This window comes from Piliocolobus tephrosceles, chromosome 19 (assembly GCF_002776525.5).
Source record: "Piliocolobus tephrosceles isolate RC106 chromosome 19, ASM277652v3, whole genome shotgun sequence".
NCBI lineage: Eukaryota > Metazoa > Chordata > Mammalia > Primates > Cercopithecidae > Piliocolobus > Piliocolobus tephrosceles.
In genome coordinates this window covers 4087186-4114832 of record NC_045452.1, presented here as the reverse complement: position 1 = coordinate 4114832, position 27647 = coordinate 4087186, and the positions used below count along the sequence as shown (strand labels likewise).

The 27647-nt window shown below is 48.2% G+C and overlaps 1 protein-coding gene across 5 annotated transcripts in view; it reads left to right on the top strand.

Annotated features, from left to right (window-relative positions):
• Positions 1-27647, top strand: part of MED15 (mediator complex subunit 15) — an 89095-nt gene that overhangs the window by 38894 nt on the left and 22554 nt on the right. For 3 of the 5 annotated variants that reach the window (XM_023190923.1, XM_023190924.3, XM_023190925.2), the window contains 6 exons: positions 8558-8609; positions 10254-10283; positions 12053-12265; positions 21544-21782; positions 23611-23961; positions 25617-25724. In XM_023190923.1, the coding sequence (XP_023046691.1) occupies positions 8558-8609; positions 10254-10283; positions 12053-12265; positions 21544-21782; positions 23611-23961; positions 25617-25724 (993 nt within the window). The remainder of the gene's footprint in view (positions 1-8557; positions 8610-10253; positions 10284-12052; positions 12266-21543; positions 21783-23610; positions 23962-25616; positions 25725-27647) is intronic. The other 2 variants (XM_023190926.2, XM_023190927.2) reach the window with 1 other exon arrangement.

Here is a 27647-nt window from a genome sequence, read left to right as displayed (position 1 = left end):
CAAAGGATGACATGCTGCATTTTTATAAAATGCCCAGAGAATAGGCAGATCTATAGAAATAGTGTATTAGTTTCCCATGGCTGCCATAACAAGTTATCATAAAGTTGGAGGCTCCTGTCTCTTGACTTCTGAGCCTATGGCTCTGCCCTCACTTTCTTAAAGGGTAGCACATGTTTGAGGCTGAGTAGTTTTATCAGCCTATTCCTGCTTCTAAAATTTTGGGAGTTCTTTGATTTTGTCTAGTCTGTAAACTTTCTACTCCAAGCTGGCAGTGTTTCTGCTGGTAGAACATTCTCAAAATCCTTGTGGAACTTCTGCATATATGATGGAATTCATAGTATTAGATGAGGTTTCTCCACAGATCTTTCCTAGATAATTTCATCTCTCTTTCCTCACTTCTGCGAGATGATTGAGGGGATTCATGAGTTCCGTGTTTAATCTCTTTGGCACTAGAAAAAAATTGCAAGATATGCCACACCCTTGGCATTCTCTACAGAACACACTTTCCTAACAGTGAATCTCCTAGTTTTAGCATTTTGGTTTTTTCTGATCTAAATAGCCTGAGAATTTCCCAAATCATTAAGCCTGGATTCCTTTCTGCCTAACAGTTCTTCCCTCAATTTCTCTCTCTCTTTTTCTTTTTCTTTTTTTTTGTATTTTAAAAATTCTTTTTGTTTATTTTACCCTTAATTTATCTCTTTCGTGTTGCCTTTTTTTTTTTTTTTTTTTTTTTGAGACGGAGTCTCACTCTGTCGCCCAGGCTGGAGTGCAGTACCGTGATCTCTGCTTATTGCAACCTCTGCCTCCCGGGTTCAAGTGATTCTCCTGCCTCAGCCTCCCAAGTAACTGAGATTACAAGTGCCCACCACCATGCCTGGCTGATTTTTGTATTTTTAGTAAAGATAGGATTTCACCATGTTGGCCAGGCTAGTCTTGAACTCCTGACCTCAGGTGATCTGCCTGCCTCAGCCTCCCAAAGTGCTGGGATTACAGGCATAAGTCACTGCGCCCGGCCCAAGCTGAGTCTTGAATGCTTTGATTGGAAGTCTGCTCAGCTAAATGTGCAAGCTTATTGCTTATGATTCTGCCTTCCACACAGCTACAGGACACAATCCAGCTAAACTTTTTGCCTTTATATTACAAAGATCACCTTTGCTCTGGTTTCCAGTAACATGTTCCTTGTTTCCTTTGTGCCCTTAGAATCACCTTTAATGTTCATGCTTCTACTAACGTTTTGTTTTTGATAGTGTATGTATTCTTGAAGATAACACAGACTTTCTGTATCAAGTTCCTCATTTCCTTTAAGGCAGAGTCTGGATGACAGAGTCTTTAACATCCACATATCTACCCCACAGCCTGTTCAAGGAAACCTAGGCCTTTTCTGTCATGCTTCTCATAATTCTACTAGCCCCCCTTCATTATTGAGTTACAAAGCCACTGCTACATTTTTAGGCACCCCACTCCTGGTAACAAAATTTATGTTTCCTGTGGCTGCTATAACAAGTTACTACAAACTTGGTGGCTTAAAAGAACAGAAATTTAGGCTGAGTGCGGTGGCTCACACCTGTAATCCCAGCACTTTGGGAGGCCAAGGCGGGCAGATCACGAGGTCAGGAGATCGTGCCCATCCTGGCTAACACGGTGAAACCCCATCTCTACTAAAAATACAAAACAACTAGCTGGGGGTGGTGGCAGGCGCCTGGAGTCTCAGCTACTCGGGAGGCTGAGGCAGGAGAATGGCTGAACCCGGGAGGTAGAGTTTGCAGTGAGCTGAGATCGTGCCACTGCACTCCAGCCTGGGTAACAGAGTGAGACTCTGTCTGAAAAAAAAAAAGAAACAGAAATTTAATATCACAGTTTTCAAGGCCAGAAGTTCAAAGTCAGTTACCACGGGTAAAAATCACAGTGGCAGCAGGGAGGCAATAGGAGAGGAACCTGTTTCTTGCATCTTTTAGCTTTTGGTCACTGCTGGTACTCCTTGGCTTGTGGCTGTATCACTCCAGTCTTCAAGTCCAGCATCACAAGGTAAATAAATTCTCTCTGTATTCCATCTTCACATCGCCTTCTCTGTGTGTGTGAACTTTCCTTCTGCCTCCCTCGTAGGAGGATACATGCAATTGCACTTAGGGCCCACCTGCATAATCCAGGATAGCCCTCCGTCTCAAGATCTTTAACTTAATCGCATCTGCAAAGACCCTTTTCTCAAATAAGGCAGCATTTACAGGTTCCAGGGAATAGGACCTGATTTAAAGACTGTTATTTAGCCTGCCACAGATAGAAAGTTGATTAGTGATTGCCAAGCGTGCTGTAGGAGAAATGGAGTTTTCATTTGGAGTGATGAAAATGTTCTAAAATTAGGCTGGGCACAGTGGCCCACACCTGTAATCCCAAACTTTGGAGACCGAGGCCGGCGGATCACTTGAGGCCAGGAGTTTGAGACTAGCCTGGACAACATGGTGAAATCCTGCCTCTACTAAAAATGCAAAAATCAGTTGGGGATGATGGCGCATACTTGTAGTCCTAGCTACTAGGGAGGGTGAGGCAGGAGAATCACTTGAACCCAGGAAGTGGAGGTTGCAATGAGCTAAGATGGCGCCACTGCACTCCAGCCTTGGTGACAGAGTGAGACTCTGCCTCAAAAAAAAAAAAAAGAAAATGCTCTAAAATTGATTTTGGTAATACTGCAGAACTCTGAATGTAGTACCAAAAACCATCGAATGGCATGTTTTAAATGGGTGTATTGTATCTCAACCAGCCTATTACATATATTTTTAATGGAATGAGTGAAAATGATAGATAACAGGTCTGTTTTTCCTTCGTGGCCAGGTCAGGGCTGTGTGATTTCCTTGGGTAGGGGGCACTGCTGGGGCTGCCTCATCCCTGCTTGGTTTCTGATGGCATGTCCTGTGGGCTGGGGCCAAGGTCCCACGGGGCTACGGATACTATCATGGAAGCACTCTTTCAGGAATTTTATGGTATTTTAAAATCTATTAGGAAAACTCTGAGACATGAAAACACAGAGATCTCATATTCCTCTAACCCGGAGTCAGCAGTTGCTGTGGTTTGGTGACTTTTCCCTTGGCTGTCTCTGTGTCTCTCCTGAAGTGTCGAGGGCACATCCCCACCCTCAGGGTTGTATCTCTGCTGAGCGTCTCCACACCGGCTTGTGCTAGGGCCCCACCTGACAATCACATGGAGTCACTATTGTCATCAATGGGAAGGCCTCTTTCAAGTTCCAACGCTTTTTTTGTAATAGTTGGCTTCTTTGAATCAGGATCCAAACGAGGATCTTTTTTCCCTTCGGGCCCCTCCCTGACTGGTGAAGGAGCAGCCCAGCTGTCCTGCAGCCCTCCCCATGGGCTCTGATGTCTCCTAAGCTCCTGATTCATCCTGCCTGCCCCCTCCTTCTTATGAACTGGGTGCTAAATCGAAGAGCAGAGAGATTGCTGTGGTCTTTTAGCAAAAATATTTCCAAAGTATTGCCTTAATTTGTATTTCTGGGCATCTTGATATTCCCATAAGACCACAGTTTGGAGGTTTGGAGAGCAACAACAGCCTGACCCTTGTAAAGTTCCTATTATCTTTCCGATGATTTCATCATTTAATTAGGGATTGTAGACTAGTTCTGGCTTTTCTCCCACATTCATTACATGGAGTTTTTTTTGGTCAAGAAAGGTTTTCTTTTGTCAGCCAGGGCTAGATGATTGTTTGAAACTCTGTGTGTTCAGGACCTCCAGGAATGCTGTTTTTCTGATCTTTCCAGTCTAAGGCATCCCCCCAAGGGCCACAGATGGGTTCTCTTTGAGTGACATTTTGAGCTCAGAGCTGTGTATCTGGGGTGTTCTGGTCCATTGCTGTCATTCATTTTGATGCTTAGATGGTCCCGTCCTCATCTAGCAGGAGCTCCTGTGTCTCTTGAGGCCCTCACACAGCCTGTTTAGTTTTTTTTAGTCTGCTGGCATTTAGACCCAGATTGGCTGCTCCTCTAGGGAGTGAACCCTGGGGACTTCTGCCGGTAAAGTGGCATTTTGAGCATGCTATGTGGGCGCTGCTCTGTTCATTGCTTTGGGCCTTTTAGTGAACAGAACTAAGAAAAAACATGTTTTTGAAATAACAGCAACAACAAAACCCCATAATTTTACACTAATATTTCTAATTCAAATTTAACCTTATATATAGGGTTTTTACTTCTTTCATTTTAAACATGTGTCTTTTCTGTTACTATGAATATCTTGGTTTCTAATATTATTAGCATACTTGCTTGCTTTACTTTGAAATCGTTTCAGAATAAACAGTTTATATTACCCCTGATAACAAAAGCTAGACTAACATTTTAAGATTACCATGAAGTTCTAATTGCCCTTAAAATGTATCCCTTTTATTGAGAACGTTTTGCTTTTTGTTTCATTTTTTAAAAAAGCCTCTCAAAGATTTCTTTTCCCTATATGACTCTGCCACCAACTTAATATTCAGCTCATTTGTTTTAGTTTATTTGAAATGTTTAGGAATTGTACCTTTTTCTTTTGATTTGCTGTACTTTTCATTTTAGAAAAATATTTCAGGTTGGCTACAGTGACTCATACCTGTAATCCCAGCACTTTTGGAGGTTGAGGACTGAGCAAAAGACAAGCCTGGCCAACATGGCAAAACCGTGTCTCTACAAAAAATACAAAAAATTGGCCAGTTGCAGTGACTCACGCCTGTAATCCCAGCACTTTGGGAGGCTGAGGCGGGCGGATCAGAAGGTCAGGAGATCGAGACCATCCTGGCTAACTCAGTGAAACCCCGTCTCTACTAAAAAATACAAAAAATTAGCTGGGCGTGGTGGCGGGCGCCTGTAGTCCCAGCTGCTTAGGAGGCTGAGGCAGGAGAATAACTTGTACCCAGGAGGCGGAGCTTGCAGTGAGCCGAGATCGTGCCACTGCACTCCAGCTTGGGCCACAGAGTGAGACTCTGTCTCAAAAAAAAAAAAAAAAAAAAACATTAGCTGGGCGTGGTGGTGCTTGCATGTAGTCCCAGCTGCTCAGGAGACTGAGGTGGGGGGAGGCTCACTTGAGCCCATGAGGTTGAAACGGCAGTGAGCCGTGATCGCACCACTGTACTGCACTCCAGCCTGGGCGACAGAGTGAGACCTCGTCTCAAAAAATATATATATATATTTCAGATAAATAAAATTTGCTGAGTTGCCCCTGAACTCCTGGCGCAAGCAATCCTCCTACTTTACTTTATCCTTCCAAGTAGCCGGGTTTACAGGATTGTGCCATTGTGCCTGGCTTTGATTTGCTTTTTTTGTTTGTTTTGAGACAGAGTTTTCGCTCTTGTTGCCCAGGCTGGAGTGCAGTGGTGTGATCTAGGCTCCCTGCAACCTCTGCCTCCTGGGTTCAAGCAATTCTCCTGCCTCAGCCTCCCAGGTAGCTGGGATTACAGGCATACGCCACCATGCCTGGCTACTTTTTTTTGTATTTTTAGTAGAGATGGAGTTTCACCTTGTTGGCCAGGCTGGTCTTGAACTCCTGTCCTCAGGTGATCCTCCTATCTTGGCCTCCAAAAGTACTGGGATTATAGGTGTGAGCCACCGTGCCTGACCTGATTTGGCTTTATTTTCTCAATAGTAAAAGATTTATGTGCTTCTGAAGTGAAAACCCATAACACCGTGGGTTTAGAGAGGGCACATTCCCCGCCCAGTTCCTGATACTTGCTGGTTTGTCAGTTTTCTATTTTGGTGTGTCTTTCCATTGTTTCTTATGGCAGATTTAAGCAAATATGTGTGTTTGGGTTCCCCAGGTCTTACATAAAAGGTGTATGTCATGCAGTGTATGTGGCATGGAGCGTGTGTTTCTCTCCTTTCTTCTTCCTTGTGTTCACTCCACAATGTGTTGTGAGGCACTTGTGCAAGATTTCCACATGTCAAGCAAATGTGGAAATTCTATGAAGCTTTTAACTTTTTGAGGTGGGATCTCACTCTGTCGCCCAAGCTGGAGTGCAGTGGAGTGTTCACAGCTCATTGCAGCATTGATCTCTCAGGCTAATGCCTCAGCCTCCCACTCTGGGACCACTGGTGTGTGCCACCACACCAGGGTAATGTTTGTTTGTTTGCTTGTTTGTTTGTTTGTTTGTTTTGTAGAGATGGTGTCTTACTCTACGTTGCCCAGGCTGGTCTTAAACTCCTGGCCTCAAGGGACCCTCCTGCCTTGACTTTCCAAAATGTTGGAATAATAGATGTGAGCCTCCACAATTGGCCTCTATGGAGCTTTTTAATGTTTCTATTTTCTTATCTGTAAACTGGATGTGTTAGTAGTACCTGCCTCTGGGTGGTTGGGAGAAATCAAGGCGATAATGCATGTGAATTGTTAACTCCTGTGCCTGGCACCATAAAGCACCAAGTACTAGCTGTTACTGTCATGATGTTCATTGTTTATGGTTTGTAATACTCAGCCTCAGGTGCAACTGGACACTTATATTTTGATAGCCAGCAGGGGAGCTGGAGCAGACCGAGTGAAGATAAGGGAGGTTCCTGACTCTTTAGCCCTTTTTTCTGCAGCAGCTCTAGGGGAGTTGGTGTGCTTTGGAGCAGAAAGGGGCGTAATAATCTGTCCATCTGGATGGGGTCGGGGGTGGATGGTGAGGAGTCAAGAGTGAAAGAACCCAACCAGGGGGATCAGAGGCGCAGTTTCAGATCCAGGCCTTTCTGTCCTGGAAAGGAGCTGTTGTGGCTGACCCATTGCGTTCGCCCCTGGATGTTCCTAGATAAACCCGTGTTTGGGGGAACGTGGGAAATATCATCGCCCACAAGAAAGCTCCTTGGCTGGCAGTGTGACAGCTTCCTGTGCTTGTTTCTCACATCAGGCATCCCCTCCCTCCGCACTCCCCACTAAGCCTCCTCTTGCTGGTCTGGTAGTGGAACTGGAGCACATTGCGGTGGCTGCCCCCTGCTGTGGGTCAGGAGTGGTGCTGGGCTCTGCAGAGTGACGACGCCTGCCCACTGCATTCCAGGTGCTGGGCTGGCAGTAAGTCTTGCTCAGCCCTGGTTTTATGCAGAAGGGCTTTGGGGACATGGTCCTGAGCCTTGTTTAAGTGTCTTATGTCTAAGTAGAAGTATCTTGTTGCTTTTGAAACTTACTTCCCCTTGTTTTACCATTTATGGATGTGGAGAAAACAAATTCATTTAAAGTATTGCAAACCTAAGAAATAGTCCAGGGCCTTAGGGGCTGTGAGATGTCGATCTGGCTGGCCCCCCAGGCCCTTCTCCCCTCATACCTGGCCACCTCGCTTCTGTTCGTGAGTGTCCTCAGGTTCCCATACCTCCATTGCCCCCATTCTCATACCACTGTCCTTCAGGGACTGGCTGCCTGCGGGCCCCGTTCACATGCACATCACCTTTCCTGTCAGGAATAACGGGGACAGCCAGAACCTCCTTGGTGCCCCCTTGTTCTGGCCGGGCCTCACTGCTTATCCCAGCTTCTCCTCTCTCCTGGGCCTTTCCTCTTCATGTTGTCCTGTGCTAATTTCCCTGAGCTGAAAAAAAGAAGTAGGGTAGAGTTTGGAAATAGATGTGGGATGATAAAGATTTTGGAAGTGTCTTTATATTTTTACCCTCACCTGAGACCACTTTTCATCATCCTTCCCCCTGCCCTGCCATCTTATGAGTGTAGTGGATGAACTCCAGTGTCACAGTGACTCAGGAGGAAGGTTGGGTGAGCAGGGCAGGGAGCCGGGGCTTTGCCCCTTCCAGGCTTCCCTGCCAGAAGGATGGGCACTTCAGCAGAGGGCAAGGATGCTTCTCTGAAATAAGACTTTACCTCAGACATCCCTGTATTGACCACAAGACCAACTCACAGCAGTGATTTCCCTGAAACACCTGCGAGTGAGTGTCCTTGGGGCCAAAGAGGACAATGGGTGGAAGGCAGGCCCTGCCAGGCAATCCCAGAAACACAGCAGCCTGCACATAGCGGGCCTTGCCAGCCAGCGGCCTTCACCTCACCTGAGAGTGGGCTTCACCCTCTCCCTTGCCCTTGCATAAATGCAGATGAACACAGATTCTCCTCGAAAACACAGCCAGGGGAGTGCCGTCCAGATTTGCAGCAGGTACTGCCTCATCAGTGAAAAGGCAGCAACAGGCTGGGCTGAGAAACGGAAGCCCTTCCGTACACCTAGTGCAAAGACACAGTGGCCCACCCACGGCTGCCTCTGACAGGCCTTGTGCCTTCAGGCCAGTGCCTCATCCCCCCAACCTGCCTGTCCCCTTTGTGACAAAAAGACACTCAAGATGGCTCACAGCTCTCTCAGCTGAGTGCCTTTCCATTAGGGGAGAGGAGTGGCCGTTGGAGGCTCTCTGTCCCCTTCTTGTTTCTTTGTGCCTGTTGTTGGCCCGCCTAGCTAAGCACTGACGGCTCCCTTCTGAGAAGCGGATTCCAGAAGAGGCCGAGCATCTGAGTCTGCCTTGCAGAATGGGCTTTGGGCTTCAGCTCGGCGCCAGCAGGCGAGGGGGCGGGAAGGGGGAGTCCGATGACTGCGCTTCTTCATTTGGGATTAAACTGCTTCCTGTTTTTACTTTTAGGACGAATACCTTTCTCTCGTGGCCAGGCTCATTATCCATTTTCGAGACATTCGTAAGTAAGATTTCACATTTCTGGGTTGTTGAGATCTCTGTGAGAGGCCAGCCCTGACGCTGCCTCAGCAGAGCTTTCTGGGCAGGCCGTGGTGCCTGAGTCAGAAGAAGGTCTGTGTCACCTCACTTCCTTTTGGGAAGTTCTTCACTGCCTTGCATTTGATTCCAGATCCCCCATCCTCCCAGAGCCTTGGCCTCAAAAATGCTGATTCTAGCATCATGGAAATGCTGTCCTCAAAGTGGTCTAAACGAGGTTGCTGTTTCACTGCTCACTTAATCTCTCTTTTCCTAGGGCTGTTGTTTTTACTTCTGGGAAGTTCTGTTTACCCTGGAACAGAAACTCTCTTCCCTAAAAGTTGATTTTATTGACCCATGGAGGCCAGAGACACTTAGGCATATGTTCCCTCCAGACTGGAAGCTTCTGAGGAGGACCTCCTGAGTCTGCACCCTGACTCCCTGCTGTGTTGAGGGCCCCCGTGTTTACCTCACGTTGTGCCTTCTCTGATTCAGAGGGCCCAGTGTGGTTCTATCAACCAGGCAGTGGCCCCAGCTCTGCAGAAGTGAGTTGTCATTGCATCCTAGGGCCAGGGTCTTGGTGCTTGTGTGTGTTACTTGGAAGTACGTGGACACCAAGTGTTCTTGGATGGCCACAGCCTGTGAAGGAAACGGGGGCCAGCAGCTGCTCTGTATTTTCAGCCAACAATGGCTCCTGCCCACTGCCACTGCGTAACCACCAGAGGCAGGCTTCTCTTGACATAGGCCTGCCCTTGGAGCACGTGTTTGGCGAGTCCTATTGCTATTCCCCTGTGGGTTAGGGACAGGCAGCTGTACCTTCAGTGTCTGTTGTTAGGGCAAAGGGAGACACTGAGCACCCCAGAGCCTGGTAGGTTTTGCTTCTTTCCATACTAACTTTTCACCAGAACGGCCAGCAAGGTGAACTTCACTCTCTCTGTGGTGTTGGGAAGGCGCCGGGATGTGTAAGAGGAGAAGGAGCAGCCCAGATGATCTGGCCCAGATGTGCTGGCAGACTCCCCACGTTCTGCTTTCAGGGACAGTGGCCGGGCTGGTGCACACAATCCTGTGGGGCTCATGGGGTCATGGGGAGCAGCCAAGCAGGAGGCTCAGGGCCCCATGGCTGCTACAGAAGTTCTCCACTGGGCACTGGGGTCAGCTGGACTGGCTTCCAGCTGGCTGTGGACAGCCTCCGTTTCCTCATCTAGGTAACAGAGACAGTGCCTCACCAGAGCAGACTGCAAAGGGAAGCAGTGTCAAGTCTCAGCACCACTCCAGCCCTGCCGTGGGTTCCTGCAGTGTTCTTGTTACTTGTTTTCTCAGGGCTGAGCTGAGACTCTGGACCTGGAAAAGGAAAGCCAGAGTAGGCCCAGAGTCCCCAACCCCAGAGTGCTTCAGCCTTGGGGGCAGCTCCCTAAGGCCCCAAGTTGACTCTGCACCCTCTGCTCCCAGGTCCCTTGTGGGGTCAGTGCTGCCAAGAGTGGAAACACTTCCCCTGGTAGCGGGGAGTACTAGGAGCTCCGTGGGGATTGAGGCTTGGGCAAATACCTAGAGAACTGACCTACCCATGGAAATATGTGGTTATATAAAACTTTGTTTACTTTGGTTTTTTTTTGTTTGTGTTTTCATATAGATAACAAGAAATCTCAAGCTTCCGTCAGTGGTAAGAGTTTTCCCTTTTGAGTTAAAGTTTCTCCCAACTTTGGATTTGAGGTGACAAGAATGACATAGTGCATGCCTCATGTGCCTGGGTTAACCTGTTGCTAGAGGAGAATGCTTGCGGAGAGAGCTGTGGAGGGAGGAGGCTGACCAGCTGTGCCCCGACCTCTCCAGCCTTCGTCTTCCTGCAGACTGTGAAGTCACATGATCCTCCCCATCCCATTTCATACAAATGCTGCCTTTGCCCAGCAAAAAGATAAACACTCACAAAGCTATTAAGACATTATCCAAAAGTGTTGAGCTCTCTGATAGAGAATTATTATGCTGTTTTCAGTGTAATAATATGTAGTAGCATTTCTGAGAAAATGCTGTGAATTCACTTTTTTAAGTTACAAAGTTTCTTTGTAAATTTAGAAATCTGGCTGGGTGCTGTGGCTCATGCCTGTAATCCCAACACTTTGGGAGGCTGAGGCAGGCAGATCACTTGAGGTCAGGAGTTTGAGACCAGCCTGGCCAACGTGGTAAAACTCCGTCTCTACTAAAAATACAAAAATTAGCCGGGTGTGGTGGCACACATTGTAGTCCCAACTACTCGGGAGGCTGAGGCATGAGAATCGCTTGAACCTGGGAGGCGGAGGTTGTAGTGAGCTGAGATTGCACCACTGCGCTCCAACCTGGGTGACAGAGTGAGACTCCATCTCAAAAAAAAAAAAAAAAAGTTTAGAAATCCATATTTTTAAATTTCAGGGTTTATCACATAAGGGGAATTCTGGCAACTCAGCCTTGGTCTCTGCTGACTAAGCTGTGAGGGAAGGGGTTTAACAGATCCAGGCTGGCCAACTGCATTCTGCCATTGGGAAGGGAGTGCACTAGCCTCACAGGCTGCACGCCACTGTCTGCCCTGCACTAGGCAGTAGAGCTGTACATGCCAGCTGTCTCTGCCTGTGTGGGTCTCACCTCTCAGCCAGGACAGGGATTCTTGGCCAGCTGGGCTGAGCAGCAGCAAAGGCATGTGGCCAGAACATCTGGGCCTCTTGGCATTGGAGCATGGGGTCCTGGGCACCACCCAGTTGTGTGACATGGTGGTCCTGCCAGGCCATATCTGTCTGTGGGTAGCTGTTTGCTATTAAGTCCACACTGTTGTGACAATGGCATCCTTGTCCTTTGTTGTGGCATTGCTCACTGAGCTGCTGACCTGGTGGGCTTGGCATATTTCTCCTCAGTGCTCTGTGGAGCCCTCCTCTGCACCCCTCAGCTGTTCTGGCATGGTGGCCCTGCACACAGGGGCCCAGACTGAGTTGGACTGTGCAACAGTAGGAGTGGAGCTGTGTGTGCCTGTGGACTTGTGCCCTCCCTGGGAGAGCATCCCCTGGCCACTGTGTTTCTGCTTGCTCAGAAGGGCCCATCGTGCTTTGTGTGCTCATCCAGCAGGAGGGCTGGACAGCCAGGAGAGGTGGGGGTAGCCACCTGCCCTGAAGGCCTCAGCCCATCTTTAGTGCACCTGCAGACATCAGAGAGGTCATTTGTCCCTTAACATTAGGACCCTGGACCAGGCCAGGCTAGAGGTATGGGTGGTGCAATGACCAACATATCTGGCGTCCTACCCACTCATATTTGGGAGTCTCCAGGAGCCTAGTCTCTTACTGCTTGGGGCTGTGAGGGGGTTGAGCCTGTAGGTAGGGGAGATCTGTGCTCTGTGAGCCTCACGCCATTTGAGCCATGGTCAGTCCATTAGGCCCTTTCCTGAGAAGCTCTGCCCTTGTGTTCCCACAGATCCTATGAATGCACTCCAGAGCCTGACTGGCGGACCCGCCGCGGGAGCCGCCGGAATTGGCATGCCTCCTCGGGGCCCGGGACAGTCTCTGGGCGGGATGGGTAGCCTTGGTGCCATGGGACAGCCAATGTCCCTCTCAGGGCAGCCGCCTCCTGGGACCTCGGGGATGGCCCCTCACAGCATGGCTGTCGTGTCTACGGCAACTCCACAGAGTGAGTACCACGCTTCCTGGAGGATTTGCCACTTTCCTTGCAAACGACAACACATTTTATTCCTGTGCTTATGATGGTATCAAGAAAAGCACGGAAAAGCTCCAAATGGCTTTTTTTTTTTTTTAATCTTTGTTGTATGTGGAGAGAAAAGGCTTCCAATCTTCTTTGAGCTCCCAGAAGGGTTAAGTGATCCTGGGCCCTCCTCCTAGCCCTGGGCAGGAGGGTGCGGATGACCGGAGACTCCAGCCAAAGGTTTGTGTTTTGTGGCTGAGATAGATACAGTGTGTTTCAGGGGGTTCTCAGCCACAAGGCAGGGCTGAGTGCCAGCACCCACAACTCCACTGTCTGCCCGAGCTCTGGGCACCATCTCTTCTTGCCGCTTGGTCACCCTGGGTGTGGCTTGCAGCCGTATTATCTTCTGGCTTCCTTTCTGTGAAGGAGACTCTATGTCCTCTCCACACGGCTGCCCTGGTGGGGAACTGGGCTGTGATCAGGTGTTACAGGTGAACCAAAGCTGCTCTCAAGGGGAGGCAAAGAACCTCCCTCTTCTTTCCAGGACTGTCTTTTGAGATGGGGTCTCGCTCTGTGGGCCACGCTGGAGTGCAGTGGCACAGTCACGGCTCACTGCAGCCTCGACATCCTGGGCTTAGGTGACCCTCACACCGCAGCCTCCCAAGTAGCTGGAACTACAGGCTCACAGCACCGTGCCCGGCTAATATTTTGTATTTTGTGTGGAGATGGGACTTCACCATGTTGCCCCGGCTTATCTTGAACTCCTGGGCTCAAGTGATCGCCTGCCTTGGCCTCCCAGAGTGTTGGGATTATAGGCATGAACCACCGTGCCCACCCTCAGGACCTATGTTGATGTATCTTTGAGTCCCATCAACATTTCTTGGAGTGTGCTGTGCCCACTGCAAAGTGCTTTAGTGTTTTTTTCCTTTCATATAACTTTTTGTTTTTAAAATAGTTTAGGAGTCACAGGAAGTTGTGGAATAGCACAGAGAGTTCCCACATGCCCTCTACCCAGCTCTCCCCAATAACAATATCTTACATAGAACATGGTCAAAACCAAGAAATTAATGTCGAGGCAGTGTAATCACCTCAGTTAGAGACTTAACTTGGACTTCTTTTTTTTTTTTGAGACAGAGTTTCAGTCTTGTTGCCCAGGCTGGAGTGTAGTGGCGTGATCTCAGCTCACTGCAACTTCTGCCTCCTGGGTTCAAGCAATTCTCTTGCCTCAACCTCCTGACTACCTGGGACTACCGGTGCCTGCCACCATGCCCAGCTAATTTTGTATTTTTAGTAGAGATGGAGTTTCACCATGTTGGCCAGGCTGGTCTCAAACTGCTGACCTCAAGTGATCCTCCCTTCTGAGCCTCCCAAAGTGCTGGGATTACAGGCGTGAGCCATCACGCCCAGCCAACTTCATCAGTTTTTTACACTCATTCTTGGGCTGCATATATATGTAAGTGTAAGTCTGTGAGATTTTACCACATGTCAAATCAAGTAGCCATCACCACAATTGGCATGCAGAGCTGTTCCATTACCACCAACCAGCTCTCTTGTGTTATCTTTCAGAGATCACACCTTCCCTCCAGCCCTAAGCCCTGACAATTGCTGACCTGTTGTGTGTCTCTGTAGTTCTGTCCTTTTGTGAGTGTTGTATAAATGGAATCATACCATATGTGACTTTTTGAGATTGACTTTTTAAATTCGGTCTGAGATCTTTGAGATCCACCCAGGTTTTATCAGTAGTTCATTCCTTTTCATCACTAAGTAATATTCCACAGAACGGATTTTCCATAGTTTATTCATTCACCCATGAAGGACATTGGGTTGTTTCCCGCTTTTGGCTACTATTATGCAAACAAAACTGCTGTGGATATCTGTGTACAGGCTTCAGTGCTTCAGTGTATTTTTATCACACATCCCTCATGATAACCCTATGAAGAGGGCAGCATCACCCCCTCTGGTTTGTCCAGCTGCTAAAGAGAACTGCAGTCACACCCCAGGCCAAGAGCCGGGATCAAAGCTGCTGCCTGACCCCATCCTCACGCTCCTACCCCATCCTGTGTCGGGTTTCCTATTCTTTGAGGCCATAGGCATCCTCATTTCTACCCACTCCTGCTTTGGAGTCTTCCTCCATCCCGAGCCACCTTCCCTTGTCATACCTTAATTCTCCTCTTACTTCCTGTCGTCTAACTCTCAGTACATGCTGGTTTCCTCGTCCTAGAACAATCTGCCTGGTTCTTCGTCCCAAGCTCTCATCACCTCACTCTTCTTAGCACATCAGATACGTACACCAGCTGGGTTTAGGGAGGACCCACAGAAGTACCTGCTCAAGTTCCTTTTCATTTTGTACTCTTGTGTACTGGGTGCATTTTTTTTTTTTAATCATGAGCTTATATTTGATCATAAATTGTTTTTAAATGTATTTGAGTTTAGAATGCTCACATGATTTGCCTTGTCATCCCATTCCAGAGACTTTGTCTTAAACCAGTTTTGTCAGAAGTTCAGTGTTGAAGCTTGATATCCTGCCCATGCCCTCCCCAGTCTGACCTTGGCCCACATCCTGTTTTTAGCTTCCAAGGGGCCTGGTCTTCTGTGTGTGGCACTAGTTGAAAGTTACAGTGGGGGCAGGGCGTGGTGACTCACGCCTGTAATCCCAACACTGGGAGGCCAAGGTGGGCGGATCACGAGGTCAGGAGATCAAGACCAACTTGGCTAACATGGTGAGACCCCATATCTACTAAAAATACAAAAAATCAGCCAGGCATGGTGGCAGGCGCCTGTAGTCCCAGCTACTCGGGAGACTGAGGCAGGAGAATGGCGTGAACCTGGGAGGCGGAGCTTGCAGTGAGCTGAGATCGCACCACTACACTCCAGCCTGGGCAACAGAGGGAAACTCCATCTCAAAAGAAAAAAAAAAGTTACAGTGGATTCTGTACTTCAGGATCTTGTTACCACCTTTGTCAGAGACCATATCTCCCTGCCCTTTACCACTTGCCTCCCTGGTCTCCCTAAAACTAGTGGTGTTGGCTGATGGTCATTTAATATCCCTTCCTGACACCTTTCCCAAAGACTACTGCATGATTAAGGCCCTTTCAGATCTTCATCTAGTGCCACCAAGAGGGCAGAGCCTGGGTCAGAAGTTTTGCTAGGAACTCTCAAAGGATAGGCCAGGGGACATTGTGGTAGTTTTCAGGTGACCCAGGTTAGTCTGAAAAGGCTGAAACTGCTGGTTGTTCCTATGGCTGGGGCTGCAGTACAGAGTTGGAAGCAAAGCTTTTCATGCTGTGCATTTCTGTTTCTCAATGAGTTTTATATCACGTGCATGTGAAGCCGACTTTAAAAATAATTTCTACTGCCAGCTGTGTGATGGACTGGGTGCTGAGGACATGTCCTCCTCCTGGATAATAGGTCCTGGTTAGGGTGCACTTTGGATTGCTGGCGTGCAGCAGTTGGGGAGGCTTTGTCCTCCTGGGCCTCAGCTGCTGCAAGGTGGGGGAAAGTAAGCTTGGGATTCCTCTAGTCAGCCAGGGTTTGTGCTGGGTCCTGTGTCACCCCCCAGGTCCCCCAGAAGCAGGTGCCGATTGGAGGAACATGTCCCCAGTGTAAGACCTGTGACAGTTGCACATTAAGGTCAAGCAGTCAGCATACAGAGATCACCAGCCATGAAGGGAAGGAGAGACACCATGAAGGCGAATAGAAATAATAGACACATGTAGGCATGCCCAGTGACCACACATACAGGAACTGTTAGATATGGGCCATGGGGTATATAAAGAAATAAAGTGGAGAGCCGGGCACAGTGGCACATAACTATACTCCTGACTACTCGGAAGGCTAAGGCAGGAGGATTTGCTTGAGGCCAGGAGTTTGAGGCTATGGTGAACTATGATTGCACCACTGTACTCCAACCTGGGGGATAGAGCAAGACATCATCTCTGAAAAAATAGAAAACAAAAAAGAAAAGAAAAAGCAGAAATTCAAATGAAAAAGCATCATCAGGAGCGATGAAGCAGATTTGAAATGGAACTAAATGAAAGCTGTAGAAATCAGCAGTATAATTTTTGAACAAAGGAAGTGGATGAATAAACAGCGCATTAGATACAGCTGAAGAAAGAATTTGTGTAATAGAAGCTACATTTGAAGAAATTACCTAGAATGTAGCACAGAGAAGAGCACATGGAAAATATGAAAGCAAGGGTAAGAAATGAGGATAAGATCAGAAATTCGAATTGGCATCCAAGCAAGGCCCCAAAAGGATCAAATGGAGAGAACGGAAGAAAACAATATGTGAGGGGATAACTACTGAGAAAAGCCCATCTGGCCCCAACCTAGTTAGCCATCTCATTTGCTATGAGACTGCGGAGCACCAAAGGCCAGAGGAATATCTTAGAAATAGTCACTTCCTGCAAAGGAGCAATGAGTACACTCAGCAGTGGAGTCAGAAAGATAATAGAATATTGTTAAAGCACTGAGAATAGAGCTGCCAGTCACATTTGTATGCCAGCAAGACTCAAGGATGTGGAAAGCAAGCCATTTTTAGATAAACCTAGCCTTAGAAACTTTCAGTAAAAGATTTTCTAAAGGATATATCCTTTTTTCTCCTTTTTCCAATAAGCCTTTTGCACTCTTAGATATATTCTTTTGTTTATCCTCTCCTCTTCCCTCTCAGGTGATGCAAGGTATAAAATGGGAAAAGAAACATTGAGCGTAGGTGATAGTAAATGTGTGTAAATCTAAACCAGTGATTCTCACCCAGGGTGATGTTCCACCACAGGGGATATTTGACAATGTCTGGAGACATTTTGGGATATCATCACTTCTGTGGGGGTGCTGCTGGTGCATAACAGGTGGAAGCCAGAGATGCTGCTAACCATCTTACAAATACGGGCCAGCCCCCCACAACATAGAATCATCTGGGTCAAGTGTCAGTAGTGTAGTGAAAAGGTTGAAAATCCCTGGTGTAAATAAAAATTTACCTCTGTAAAATAAAACAGTCAAGCTAACTTCCATACAGACTTGCCACATTCCAAGCACTATTTTATTTATTTTATTTTATTGTTATTATTTTTTGAGATGGAATCTCACTCTGTCACCAGACTGGAGTGCAATGGCACAATCTCAACCCACTGCAACCTCCACTTCCTAGGTTTAAGCGATTCTCCTGCCTCAGCCTCCCAATTAGCTGGGACTATAGGCTCGCGCCACCACGTCCAGCTAATTTTTGTAAGTAGAGACAGGGTTTCACCATGTTGGCCAGTTGGTCTCGATCTCCTGACCTCATGATCTGCCCACCTTGGCATCCCAAAGTGCTGGGATTACAGGCGTGAGCCACCGTGCCCGGCTTATTATTATTAATTATAGACCCAGGGTCTCCTCATATTGCCCAGGCTGGTCTTGAATTTCTGGGCTCAGGCGATCTGCTCCTCAGCTGTGCAAAGTGCTGAGATTATGGGCATAAGCCACAGTACCCAACCCCAGGCACTATTTTGAGTGTTTTACTTGCATAATAGATTATTTAATTCTTAGTCCAGTGTGTGGAGTGGATACTGTTATTGTGTTTTCTAACAGGGAAAACAGGCAATGAGCAGTGACAGAGTTGAGGTTTTGAGTCCAGGCAGCCTCGCTCAGAGGCTGTATCCCTAGCCTCACATCCATCCAGCCTCTTAACAGAATGCTGTGAAGAGTTAAGATGAACAAAATATGATATAAATGGAAGTCAGCAGGGAGATAGAATGTGAATATCGGTTCTGTCTTGTACATATAAAACCTACTTTAAAAAGTAGTAAATTTGGGAAATGCTAAAATATTGATAAGGTTTATATTTTAAGTTAAATATGCATGATAAAATTGAAAAATTACTGCTAAAACAATGGAAATAATTCATAAAATTTAAAATCAGTAGAAAAAATAGGATAAGGCAGAAATCCAGATAATACAAAGTTCAGTCCAGTCATCCAACAAAAATGCAATCAAAAAAGACAAAGCTTAGAAAAGGAAAGACAAAGGCCTGGTGCGGTGACTCACGCCTGTAATCCCAGCACTTTAGGAAGCTGAGTCAGGCAGATCACGAGGTCAGGAGATTGAGACGATCCTGGCCAGCATGGTGAAAACCTGTCTCTCCTAAAAATACGAAAAATTATCTGGACATGGTGGTACACGCCTGTAATCCCAGCTACTTGGGAGGCTGAGGCAGGAGAATCGCTAAAACCCAGGAGGCGGAGGTTGCAGTGAACCGAGATCATGCCACTGCACTCCAGTCTGGAGACAGAATGAGACTCCGTCTCAAAAAAAAAAAAAAAAAGAGAAAAGGAAATACAAATATTAATAGAAATAAGTTTAAAAATATAAGTAATCATAATAAATGTGAGTGGACTAAACTTTTCTGCTGAAAGATAGGAAATGTGAGAACAAATGGAAATGAAACAGCACAGTTGTCGTATTGTTAGAAGAAACACACCTACAATATAACATGTGAAAGGATTGTAAGTAAAACACTCAAAATTTTATTTTTAAATAAAAGATGAAGAAAGGCCGAGTGTAGTGGCTCACATCTGTAATCCCAACACTTTGGGAAGCTGAGGTGGGAGGATCACTTGAGCCCAGGAGTTCAAGACCAACCTCAGCAAAATAGGAGACCTATTTCTACATAAAATTTAAAAATTACCTGTAGGTACACTTGAGATGCTGAGGTAAGAGGATCGCTTGACCCTGGGAGGTCAAGGCTGCAGTGAGCCATGACTGCACTATTGCACTCCAGCCTGGGCTGCAGTGAAACCCTATCTCAATCAGTTAGTCAGTAAAATTGGCTGGGTGTGGTGGTACACACCTGTAGTCCCATCTACTTGTGAGGCTGAGGTGGGAGGATGACTTGCTTGAGCCCAGAATGCTGAGGCTGCAATGAGCCATGATAGAGACACTGCATTCCAGCCTGGATGACAGAGCAAAATCCCGTCTCAAAAAAGAAACAAACAAACAAAAAGATGAAGAAAGATGTATTAGGTAATTACTTCAATTACATCTCTTTGTTATTGATAAACAGACCAAAAAATTCATTTACGGAAAATTTGAACAATGTAATGAACAACTTAATCTAAGCATATGATGGAACAATATGTTTCTAAAAATCATAAAGCAAGCTTCAACACATTTCAGAAAATTTAAAAGTATTGTCATACTTTTTGTTGTTGTTGTTGTTGTTTTGAGACAGTCTCACTCTGTCATCCAGGCTGGAGTGCAGTGGTGCGATCTTGGCTCACTGCAACCTCTGCCTCCTGGGTTCAAGCAATTCTCCTGCCTCAGCCTCCCGAGTAGCTGGGATTACAGGCGCGCGCCACCATGCCCACTGATTTTTGTATTTTTAGTAGAGATGGGGTTTCACCATGGTGGACAAGCTGGTCTCAAACTCCTGACCTCAAATGATCCTCCTGCCTGAGCCTCCCAAAGTACTGGGATTTACAGGTGTGAGCCACTGCGCCCAGCTGGTCATACATGTTTGATGAATGTCAAATAGAGTTAGAAATCTGTCACAAAATAAATTTAAAAAGCTTTACACGTGGCCAGGCACAGTGACCCATGCCTGTAATCTCAACACTTTGTGAAGTCGAGGCAGGAGGATCACTTGAACCCGGGAGTTTGAGATCAGCCTGGGCAACAAAGTGAGACTGTCTCTACAAAAATTTTACAAATTAGTTGGGTGTGGTGGCATGCATCTGTAGTTCCAGCTACTTGGGAGACTGAGGCAGGAGGGTCACTTGAGCCCAGGAGGTCAAGGGTGCAGTGAGCCACAATGGCACCATTTCAGTCCAGCCTGGGCAACAGAGTGAGATCCCATCTCAAAAAAAAACACACACACCCATCAGAATTGCTAAAATGAATAGTGACAGCCTCAAATGTTGGTGACAGAGAAACTGAATCACTCATATTGCTGGTCAGAATGTAAAGTGGTTTTACCTTCTTTCAAAATGAAATATGCAACTCAGCAGTTACACTGTTGGATATTTTTCCTAGAGAAATGGAAACCTTGCATAAAAACCCAGGCACAAATTTTAACAGCAGCTTTATTTGTGGTAGCCCAAATCTGCAGTTACCCAAATGTCCTTCACGTGAATGGTTAAACACAGTGTGAGGTGCTTGTACTATGGAATACCCTGGCAGTACTAGGAAGGAACTGTTGCTAGAACTACAACCTGTATGCTGAATGTAAAAAGCCAAAGGTTCATACTGTATGGTTCCATTTTTGAAATATCATATGTAATTTTGAAATGACAAAATTTTAGAAATGGAGGATGCTGCAGTGGTTGCCAGAGTTTGTGGGTCAGGGTTGCTGAGAGAGGTGGCAACATGAGGGATCCTTGTGGTATGGGGACTGTGTAGTGTATTGACTGGTGGTGACCGAACCCACCCAGGTGGTTAAATTGTCCAGAACTGAGTACACACACCCACACAAGTGAGCACACATCGTGGTTATGATACCTTGTAATTTTGTAGAATGTTACCATTGGAGAAAACGGCAAAGTATACAAAGGATATCTCTATATTTCTTTAATACAGCTTTATTGAGACATCATTCTCTTTAGCATACAATTCACCCATCTGAAGTGCTCCACTCGGTAGGTTTTAGTGTAACTCACAGAGTTGTGCAACCATCATCACAATTTTAGAACATTTTTATGTTCACCCCAAAAGAAACCTCACCTCAGAAAATCTTGTAATTGACTGTTCATATAAGCAGTTTTCATAATAGCCACAAAGTAGAAGCAACCCAAATGTTCATCAGCTGATGAATGGATAAATAAAACACAGGAAATCGGTGTTGTAGAATATTATTTGGCGATAAAAATAACACGGAAAAGCTGATACATGCCACGACATGGGCGAACTCGTAACTATTATGCTAAAGAAGCTAGTCACAAAACAGCACATGTTCCGTGCCATTCGTACAGAGTCCAGAAGTGGCCGATCCATAGAGACAGAGAGGAGATTACTGATTTCCAGAGTCTAGGCTTCTTAGCTATCCAAAAGACTCAGTTGTCCCTTTTCTTTTCTCTTTGGTTATTACAGAGTAACTCGTGATAGGAAATTCCAAAATCAACACAAATGCTACTTCGTATTCTATCTTTCTGTCTGTGGTAAATGGAACGTTCAGATTCCAGCTGCAGCTGTGGCAGTGGGGACTTTGGTGGCTGTTTTTTCCCTTGCTGTGCAGCCCTGCAGCGTTTCTGGGAACCTGCCTTGTGGACTGACTGGAGACTCTGGTCTTTTCTCAGCCCAGCTGCAGCTCCAACAGGTGGCGCTGCAGCAGCAGCAGCAACAGCAGCAGTTCCAGCAGCAGCAGCAGGCAGCGCTACAGCAGCAGCAGCAGCAGCAACAGCAGCAGTTCCAGGCTCAGCAGAGTGCCATGCAGCAGCAGTTCCAAGCAGTAGTGCAGCAGCAGCAGCAGCAGCTCCAGCAGCAGCAGCAGCAGCAGCAGCATCTAATTAAATTGCATCATCAAAATCAGCAACAGGTACCAGGTCTCCTGTTCCTGCTCTTGGCCTCCCTCCTGCAATGTGAGCCCTGGGCTGGCATCAGTCACAATGCTGGGTGCAGTGCACGGAGCCAGCCGAGGGTCCTCTTGACACACATGTGCCTGCCCTTTTCCATGGGCTTCTCGAAAAGTCTGGGACAAGGCTGGGCCCAGTGGCTCATGCCTATAATCCCAGCACTTTGAGAGGCTGAGGCAGGCAGATCACCAGGTCAAGAGTTCAAGAGCAGCATGGCCAGCATGGTGAAACCCTGTCTAAAAATACCCCGTCTACTAAAAATACAAAAAATTAGCTAGACGTGGTGGCGCACACCTATAATCCCAGCTATTCGGGAGGCTGAGTCAGGAGAATTGCTAGAACCTGGGAGGCGGAGGTTGCAGTGAGCCGAGATCGCACCACTGCACTCCAGCCTGGGTGACAGCGAGAATCCGTCTCAAAAAAAAAAAAGGGGGGGAAAGAAAAGTCTGAGACAGGTAGGAAAACCAGGCCCTGACTCACTAGGAAGGTTCTGTGATCGAGCCCTTCCATTTGGGCTCGGGGCATCTGGCGGCAGGCCTCCTGTGTGCTTCAGGGGCTGCGAGGGATTCAAACAAGAGTGAGCTGAAGCAAGAAGTGAGATGAACACTCTGAGTCTTGGGACCATTTTGGCTGAGGACACGTGTGCCTCCTGTTTACCTCTCTGTCTTGGGTTCTGGGCTCAGTGTTAGTCAGCCTCCGGCTGGTGTTCCATGGGGTGATGGTGATGTCATGTTAGCAGCACTGCTTCTCAGAAGTTGTTCACCTTCCCATAGTTTCCATAGAGAGTCTAGACATGTTAAACATCTGCCCTCACAACAGGTCTTGGTTGGGAGAGGAAAGCCCCAAAGGGCCCCCACCACCCTCCTACCCCTCCAGGCCTCAGCTTGCTGGGCTTCTCTGGATCTTGGGGCACCTGTCCCAGAGCTGACAGTGTATCTGCAGCCACACTTTTCCTTCTCATGCTAACCAGCAGATCTTGACTGTCACCGTGAGGCTCATGCCACTGACCTGTAGGGGCAAAACAAGCATCATTGCAGAAGCTTCGGGAATTTGCAGTTGCCTCAGCTTTTATCCTAGCTTCCATGGAGCTATACCTGTTCATTGTCACCTTTTGCTGAAGCTTCTAGATAGGTCCTTTGAACCATCCTAGTGGAATGGTAGACCAGAGCCCAGGCACACACTTGGTGCCTCCTCAGTGTCAGGAAGGCAGCTGGTGTTGGCCTCGGGGACCCAGAGTCTTTCTATGGGAGATATGCCTCTCCCCGTGTAAGTGAGAGGTCAGCCTGTCAGCTCAGGAAGGCCTTTTTTTTTCTTTTCTTTTCTTTTCTTTTTTTTTTTTTTTTTTTTTTTGAGACTTTTTTTGAGTCTTACTGGGTCGCCCAGGCTGGAGTGCGGCGGCGTGATCTCGGCTCACTGCAACCTCCACGCCGCTGGTTCAAGTGATTCTCCTGCCTCAGCTTCCCAGGTAGCTCTCCTGCCTCAGCCTCCCAAGTAGTTGGGATTACAGGTGTGAGCCACCATGCCTGGCTAATTTTTGTATTTTTAGTAGAGACAGGGTTTCACCAGGTTGTCCAGGCTGGTTTCGAACTCCTGACCTCAGGTGATCTGCCCACCTCGGCCTCCCAAAGTGCTGGGATTATAGGCATGAGCCACTGCACCCAGCCAGGAAGGCCTTCTTGATGGCTCTGCAGATGGCCACCTGGGCTTCCTGGGGCCCGGAGTGTCACAGGGAGGAGCTGGTGCCACAGAGACAAATGAGCGATAACCGAGTGCTGCTTGGTCTGTCTCTAGATACAGCAGCAGCAGCAGCAGCTGCAGCGAATGGCACAGCTGCAGCTCCAGCAACAGCAACAGCAGCAGCAGCAGCAGCAACAGCAGCAGCAGCAGGCTTTGCAGGCCCAGCCGCCAATTCAGCAGCCACCGATGCAGCAACCACAGCCTCCGCCCACCCAAGCTCTGCCCCAGCAGCTGCAGCAGATGCATCATCCACAGCACCACCAGCCACCACCACAGCCCCAGCAGCCTCCAGTTGCTCAGAACCAACCATCACAACTCCCGCCACAGTCGCAGACCCAGCCTTTGGTGTCGCAAGCACAAGCTCTCCCTGGACAAATGTTGTATACCCAACCACCACTGAAATTTGTGAGTACCTGTGGCCCTCAGTGGAGTACATGCAGCCCGTGGCTCTGTCAGCAGTAGTTTCTAGATTCTTTGACTAGAGATAGCATGTCCTATTCTTCAAGTGCTGAGACTTCAGGCAGCCCCCGCCCCTTGCCAGCCATGCTGACTCTAGCACGGCTCAGCAGGGAAGCATGTGTTTTGCGTTTTGTGTTCCGAGAGCTGCTTCTGCACCCCGCACAGGGTGCTGGCTGCTGCTGCTGGGGCACCAGGTCGCATTCCAAGCAGTGTGGCTGACTGCAGCAGTTCTGTTGGCCCTTTCAGGGTGTGAGCACTTCGACTGATGGGCACCACATGGAAGAATGTGCCAGCTCCATCAGTGTCTGGTGGTTTGCCAACTGCTCAGAGTTAATGTTCTAAGCAAATATCTTTTTTGTTTTCTTTACACTCTACCAAGTCTCAGGAGAACAAAGTTCATTACTATATTTTCGAGGGGAGTATTAATATAAAATACTGTTATTCCCAGTCTCATTTTGTATCTCTACACAAAGCCAGTCTACTCAGTGACATTGGCACAGAGGATAGAGTATGATCACCAGGATGGAGGTAGCTGCATCAAGGGGCCATTTGGATAACTCTTTGGCTCACTTGGTTTTTGTGGCCTTTTCTATTTGTGATTCATGAGTGGAGTGGGGCCTGAGCCAAATGTGGGGGTGAACAAGAGGCCTCACAGGCAGGCTGGAAGTCCAGGAGAGTTGTGAGGAGCAGATATGGTCACTTATCTGTCACCTGGGAGTCGACACACTGCCTGACCCCTGGGACTGTGCAGAATGAAACCCTTGTGTGCTGCATGGTAGAATGCGCCCTGGCAGGGTTTGCCCTGGTGGCTTGGAGATGTCTAAGGAAGAGCCCCTTGTGTGGTAGTGTGGGCCTATCTTGTCCCTCTGGAGACCCCTCCATGCAGTGGCTCCACAGTTGCCCCTTTTGCCCAAGCTTGCCCCCCACCCCCCCCCTTTTTTTTTTTTTTTTTTTTGAAGACAGGGTCTCTCTGTGTTGTCCAGGCTGGAGTGCACTGACGTGATCAGACCTCCCTCACTCAAGGGATCCTCCCACCTCAGCCTCCCAAGTAGCTGGGACTGCAGGTGTGCATCTCCACGCCTAGCCAAATTTTTGTATATTTTGTAGAGATGGGGTTTGGCCGTGTTGCCCAGGCTAGTTTTGATCTCCTGGACTTAAGCAATCCGCTGGCCTCGGCCTCCCAGAATGCTGAGAATACAGACAGGAGCCGCTATGCCCTGCCCTCTGCTGGCCAGCTGACCCAGCTTTCCTTCAATGAATCAGGCTGACTGAGGCTCTCATGGACCATCAGCATGCTTGGCCCAGAGGATGAGCAGGCTAGGCTGTAAGCTCTGCATTGGAAGCTGTCAGTGCTTGTGGTGATAGCTGGTGCTGAGGGATGTGGAGACATCCCAGTGGGAGGGCCACACTGCCACTTGCCAGAATTGGATTTGAGCTAATGGGATCCTAGATGGCTAGTGAGGTGACATCACAGCACATGAAGTCATAAAAGTCCCATTCCTCATCTCAAGAAAGGCTCCATTTCCTAAGCTCCCGCAGGAGGAGTGGGCTCTGCTGTCTGACCCAGGTGGCTCCAAATCACATTCTCTTTCTCCCTTAAGGTCCGAGCTCCGATGGTGGTGCAGCAGCCCCCCGTGCAGCCCCAGGTGCAGCAGCAGACGGCAGTACAGACAGCTCAGGCTGCCCAGATGGTGGCTCCCGGAGTCCAGGTGAGGGCCTGGGGGTGGAGGGCTCCATAGTCACCAGCAGGTGCATGGTCACCTGCACATGGAATGCTACAGTGAGGATTCTGGTTGGATTAGGGGCTGGGGGCTAAGTTGGTAAAGCAGTTGCTTCTCTCCCCCTTGCACTCTGCAAGACACCCCTGGAGTCCTTGGGGTGGGCAGCTCTGCTTGGTCATGTCTAGGACCCACCAGTCTTATAGTGCGTGTCGTTTCCAGCTTTGCTTGGGCATCCTTCATCATCCCTCTTCCTTGCCACTCTGAGTGACTCAGGGAACATGTATCAGAGAGTAGAAGGCTGCAGTTTTGTCCTCACCTCTCACTTTCCATTTGAGAGTCTGAGTACAGAGCTGACCAGGGTGGAGGGCAGCTTTCTAGACACTTGGAAGCAGATGGGAGCCACACGCAGCAGGAGCGTGGGAGAGGGCATCCTGGTGCTCGCCTGCACTCAGGGACTCTGGTGCTGTGTGTTGAGAAGCGTGCCGCTCCCATGTTGCTGAGCTTGCTGGTGTGTCACATGTGTGGAACATGTGTGTGTCTCTATGTGTCACGTGTCAGTGGAATGCAGATGGCCTCATCTGGCCTCCTAGCATCCTGGGATTGGAGTCCCAGGGTTTCTGTACCTTCTCCTATAGCCCCTCCTCTCCTTCTTGCTGCCACTGAGGCAGGGAGACCTACGGTCTGGGGCTTCAGTTTTTCCGCTTTCCACATGATGGTGGAAACACTGTTGGTCCTGACTCGGAGGGGATGTTGCCTTTAGGAAGAGTCAGAATGTGCTAGTTGATGTGGTAAAACTGTGGCTGGGTCCCAGCCCATAGCTGGCAGTGCGCCTGCTCTTTGCTGTCGTCTTAAGGGTGGCAGGCTTCATCTCACACCTGGGGGGTGCTCAGTAATGTCCTTCCTGGTGCCTGCTACCTCTTTTAAGTCCCTGGGAAGCTGTCTGAGGTGTTTAGCTGCAGCTGAGGTTAGCATCCTACCTTGGCATGGCACCAAATGACTTGGGGCCAGGGTCCCCATGTCACATTCTTACTTAGGTGGAGCCCTGTATGAAACACACTACAGAACTCACGTTCACTTACAACTGGGGGAGGCTGACCACTTCATGTGACAAAGTTGGAGGTCTCTCCCACCTCCCTGTGTGTCTCGGCATGTCCTCAGGCCTCCTGGGGGGCTGCCTTGTCCTGGGCTCATGCAGAGGAGGGACGTGGTGTGTTCACAGTCAGCTTAGTGGTGGCACATAGTGACTGCCCAGCCAGTGGAAGCTGCTGCCTTTGCCTCTTTGGACCATCGCTCCTCTGTTCAGGACCTTACTTCATGGAAACTTTTTTTTTTTTTTTTTTTGAGATGGAGTCTCTATCGCCAGGCTGGAGTACAGTGACACGATCTTGGCTCACTGCAACCTCTGCCTCCCAGGTTCAAGTGATTCTCCTGCATCAGCTTCCCGAGTAGCTGGGACTACAAGTGTGCGCCACCACGCTCAGCTAATTTTTGTATTTTTAATAGAGACAGAGTTTCATCATGTTGGCCAGAATGGTCTCGATCTCTTGACCTCATGATCCACCCATCTTGGCCTCCCAAAGTGCCGAGATTACAGGCATGAGCCACCGTGCCCGGCCAGAAACTTCTATACTGCAGGTCAAGCCCAGCAGGAAAGTGAGAACTGCTCTTTTCTTTCTTTCTTTTTTTTTTTTTTTTTTTTTTTTGAGACAGAGTCTCACTCTGTCATCCGGGCTGGGTTGCAGTTGCACGATCTTGGCTCACTGCAACCTCTGCCTCCTGGGTTCAGGCAATTCTTGTGCCTCAGCCTCCCAAGTAGCTGGGACTACAGACACACACCACCACACCTGGCTAATTTTTGTATTTTTAGTAGCAATAGGGTTTCACCAGTTGGCCAAGCTGGTTTGAACTCCT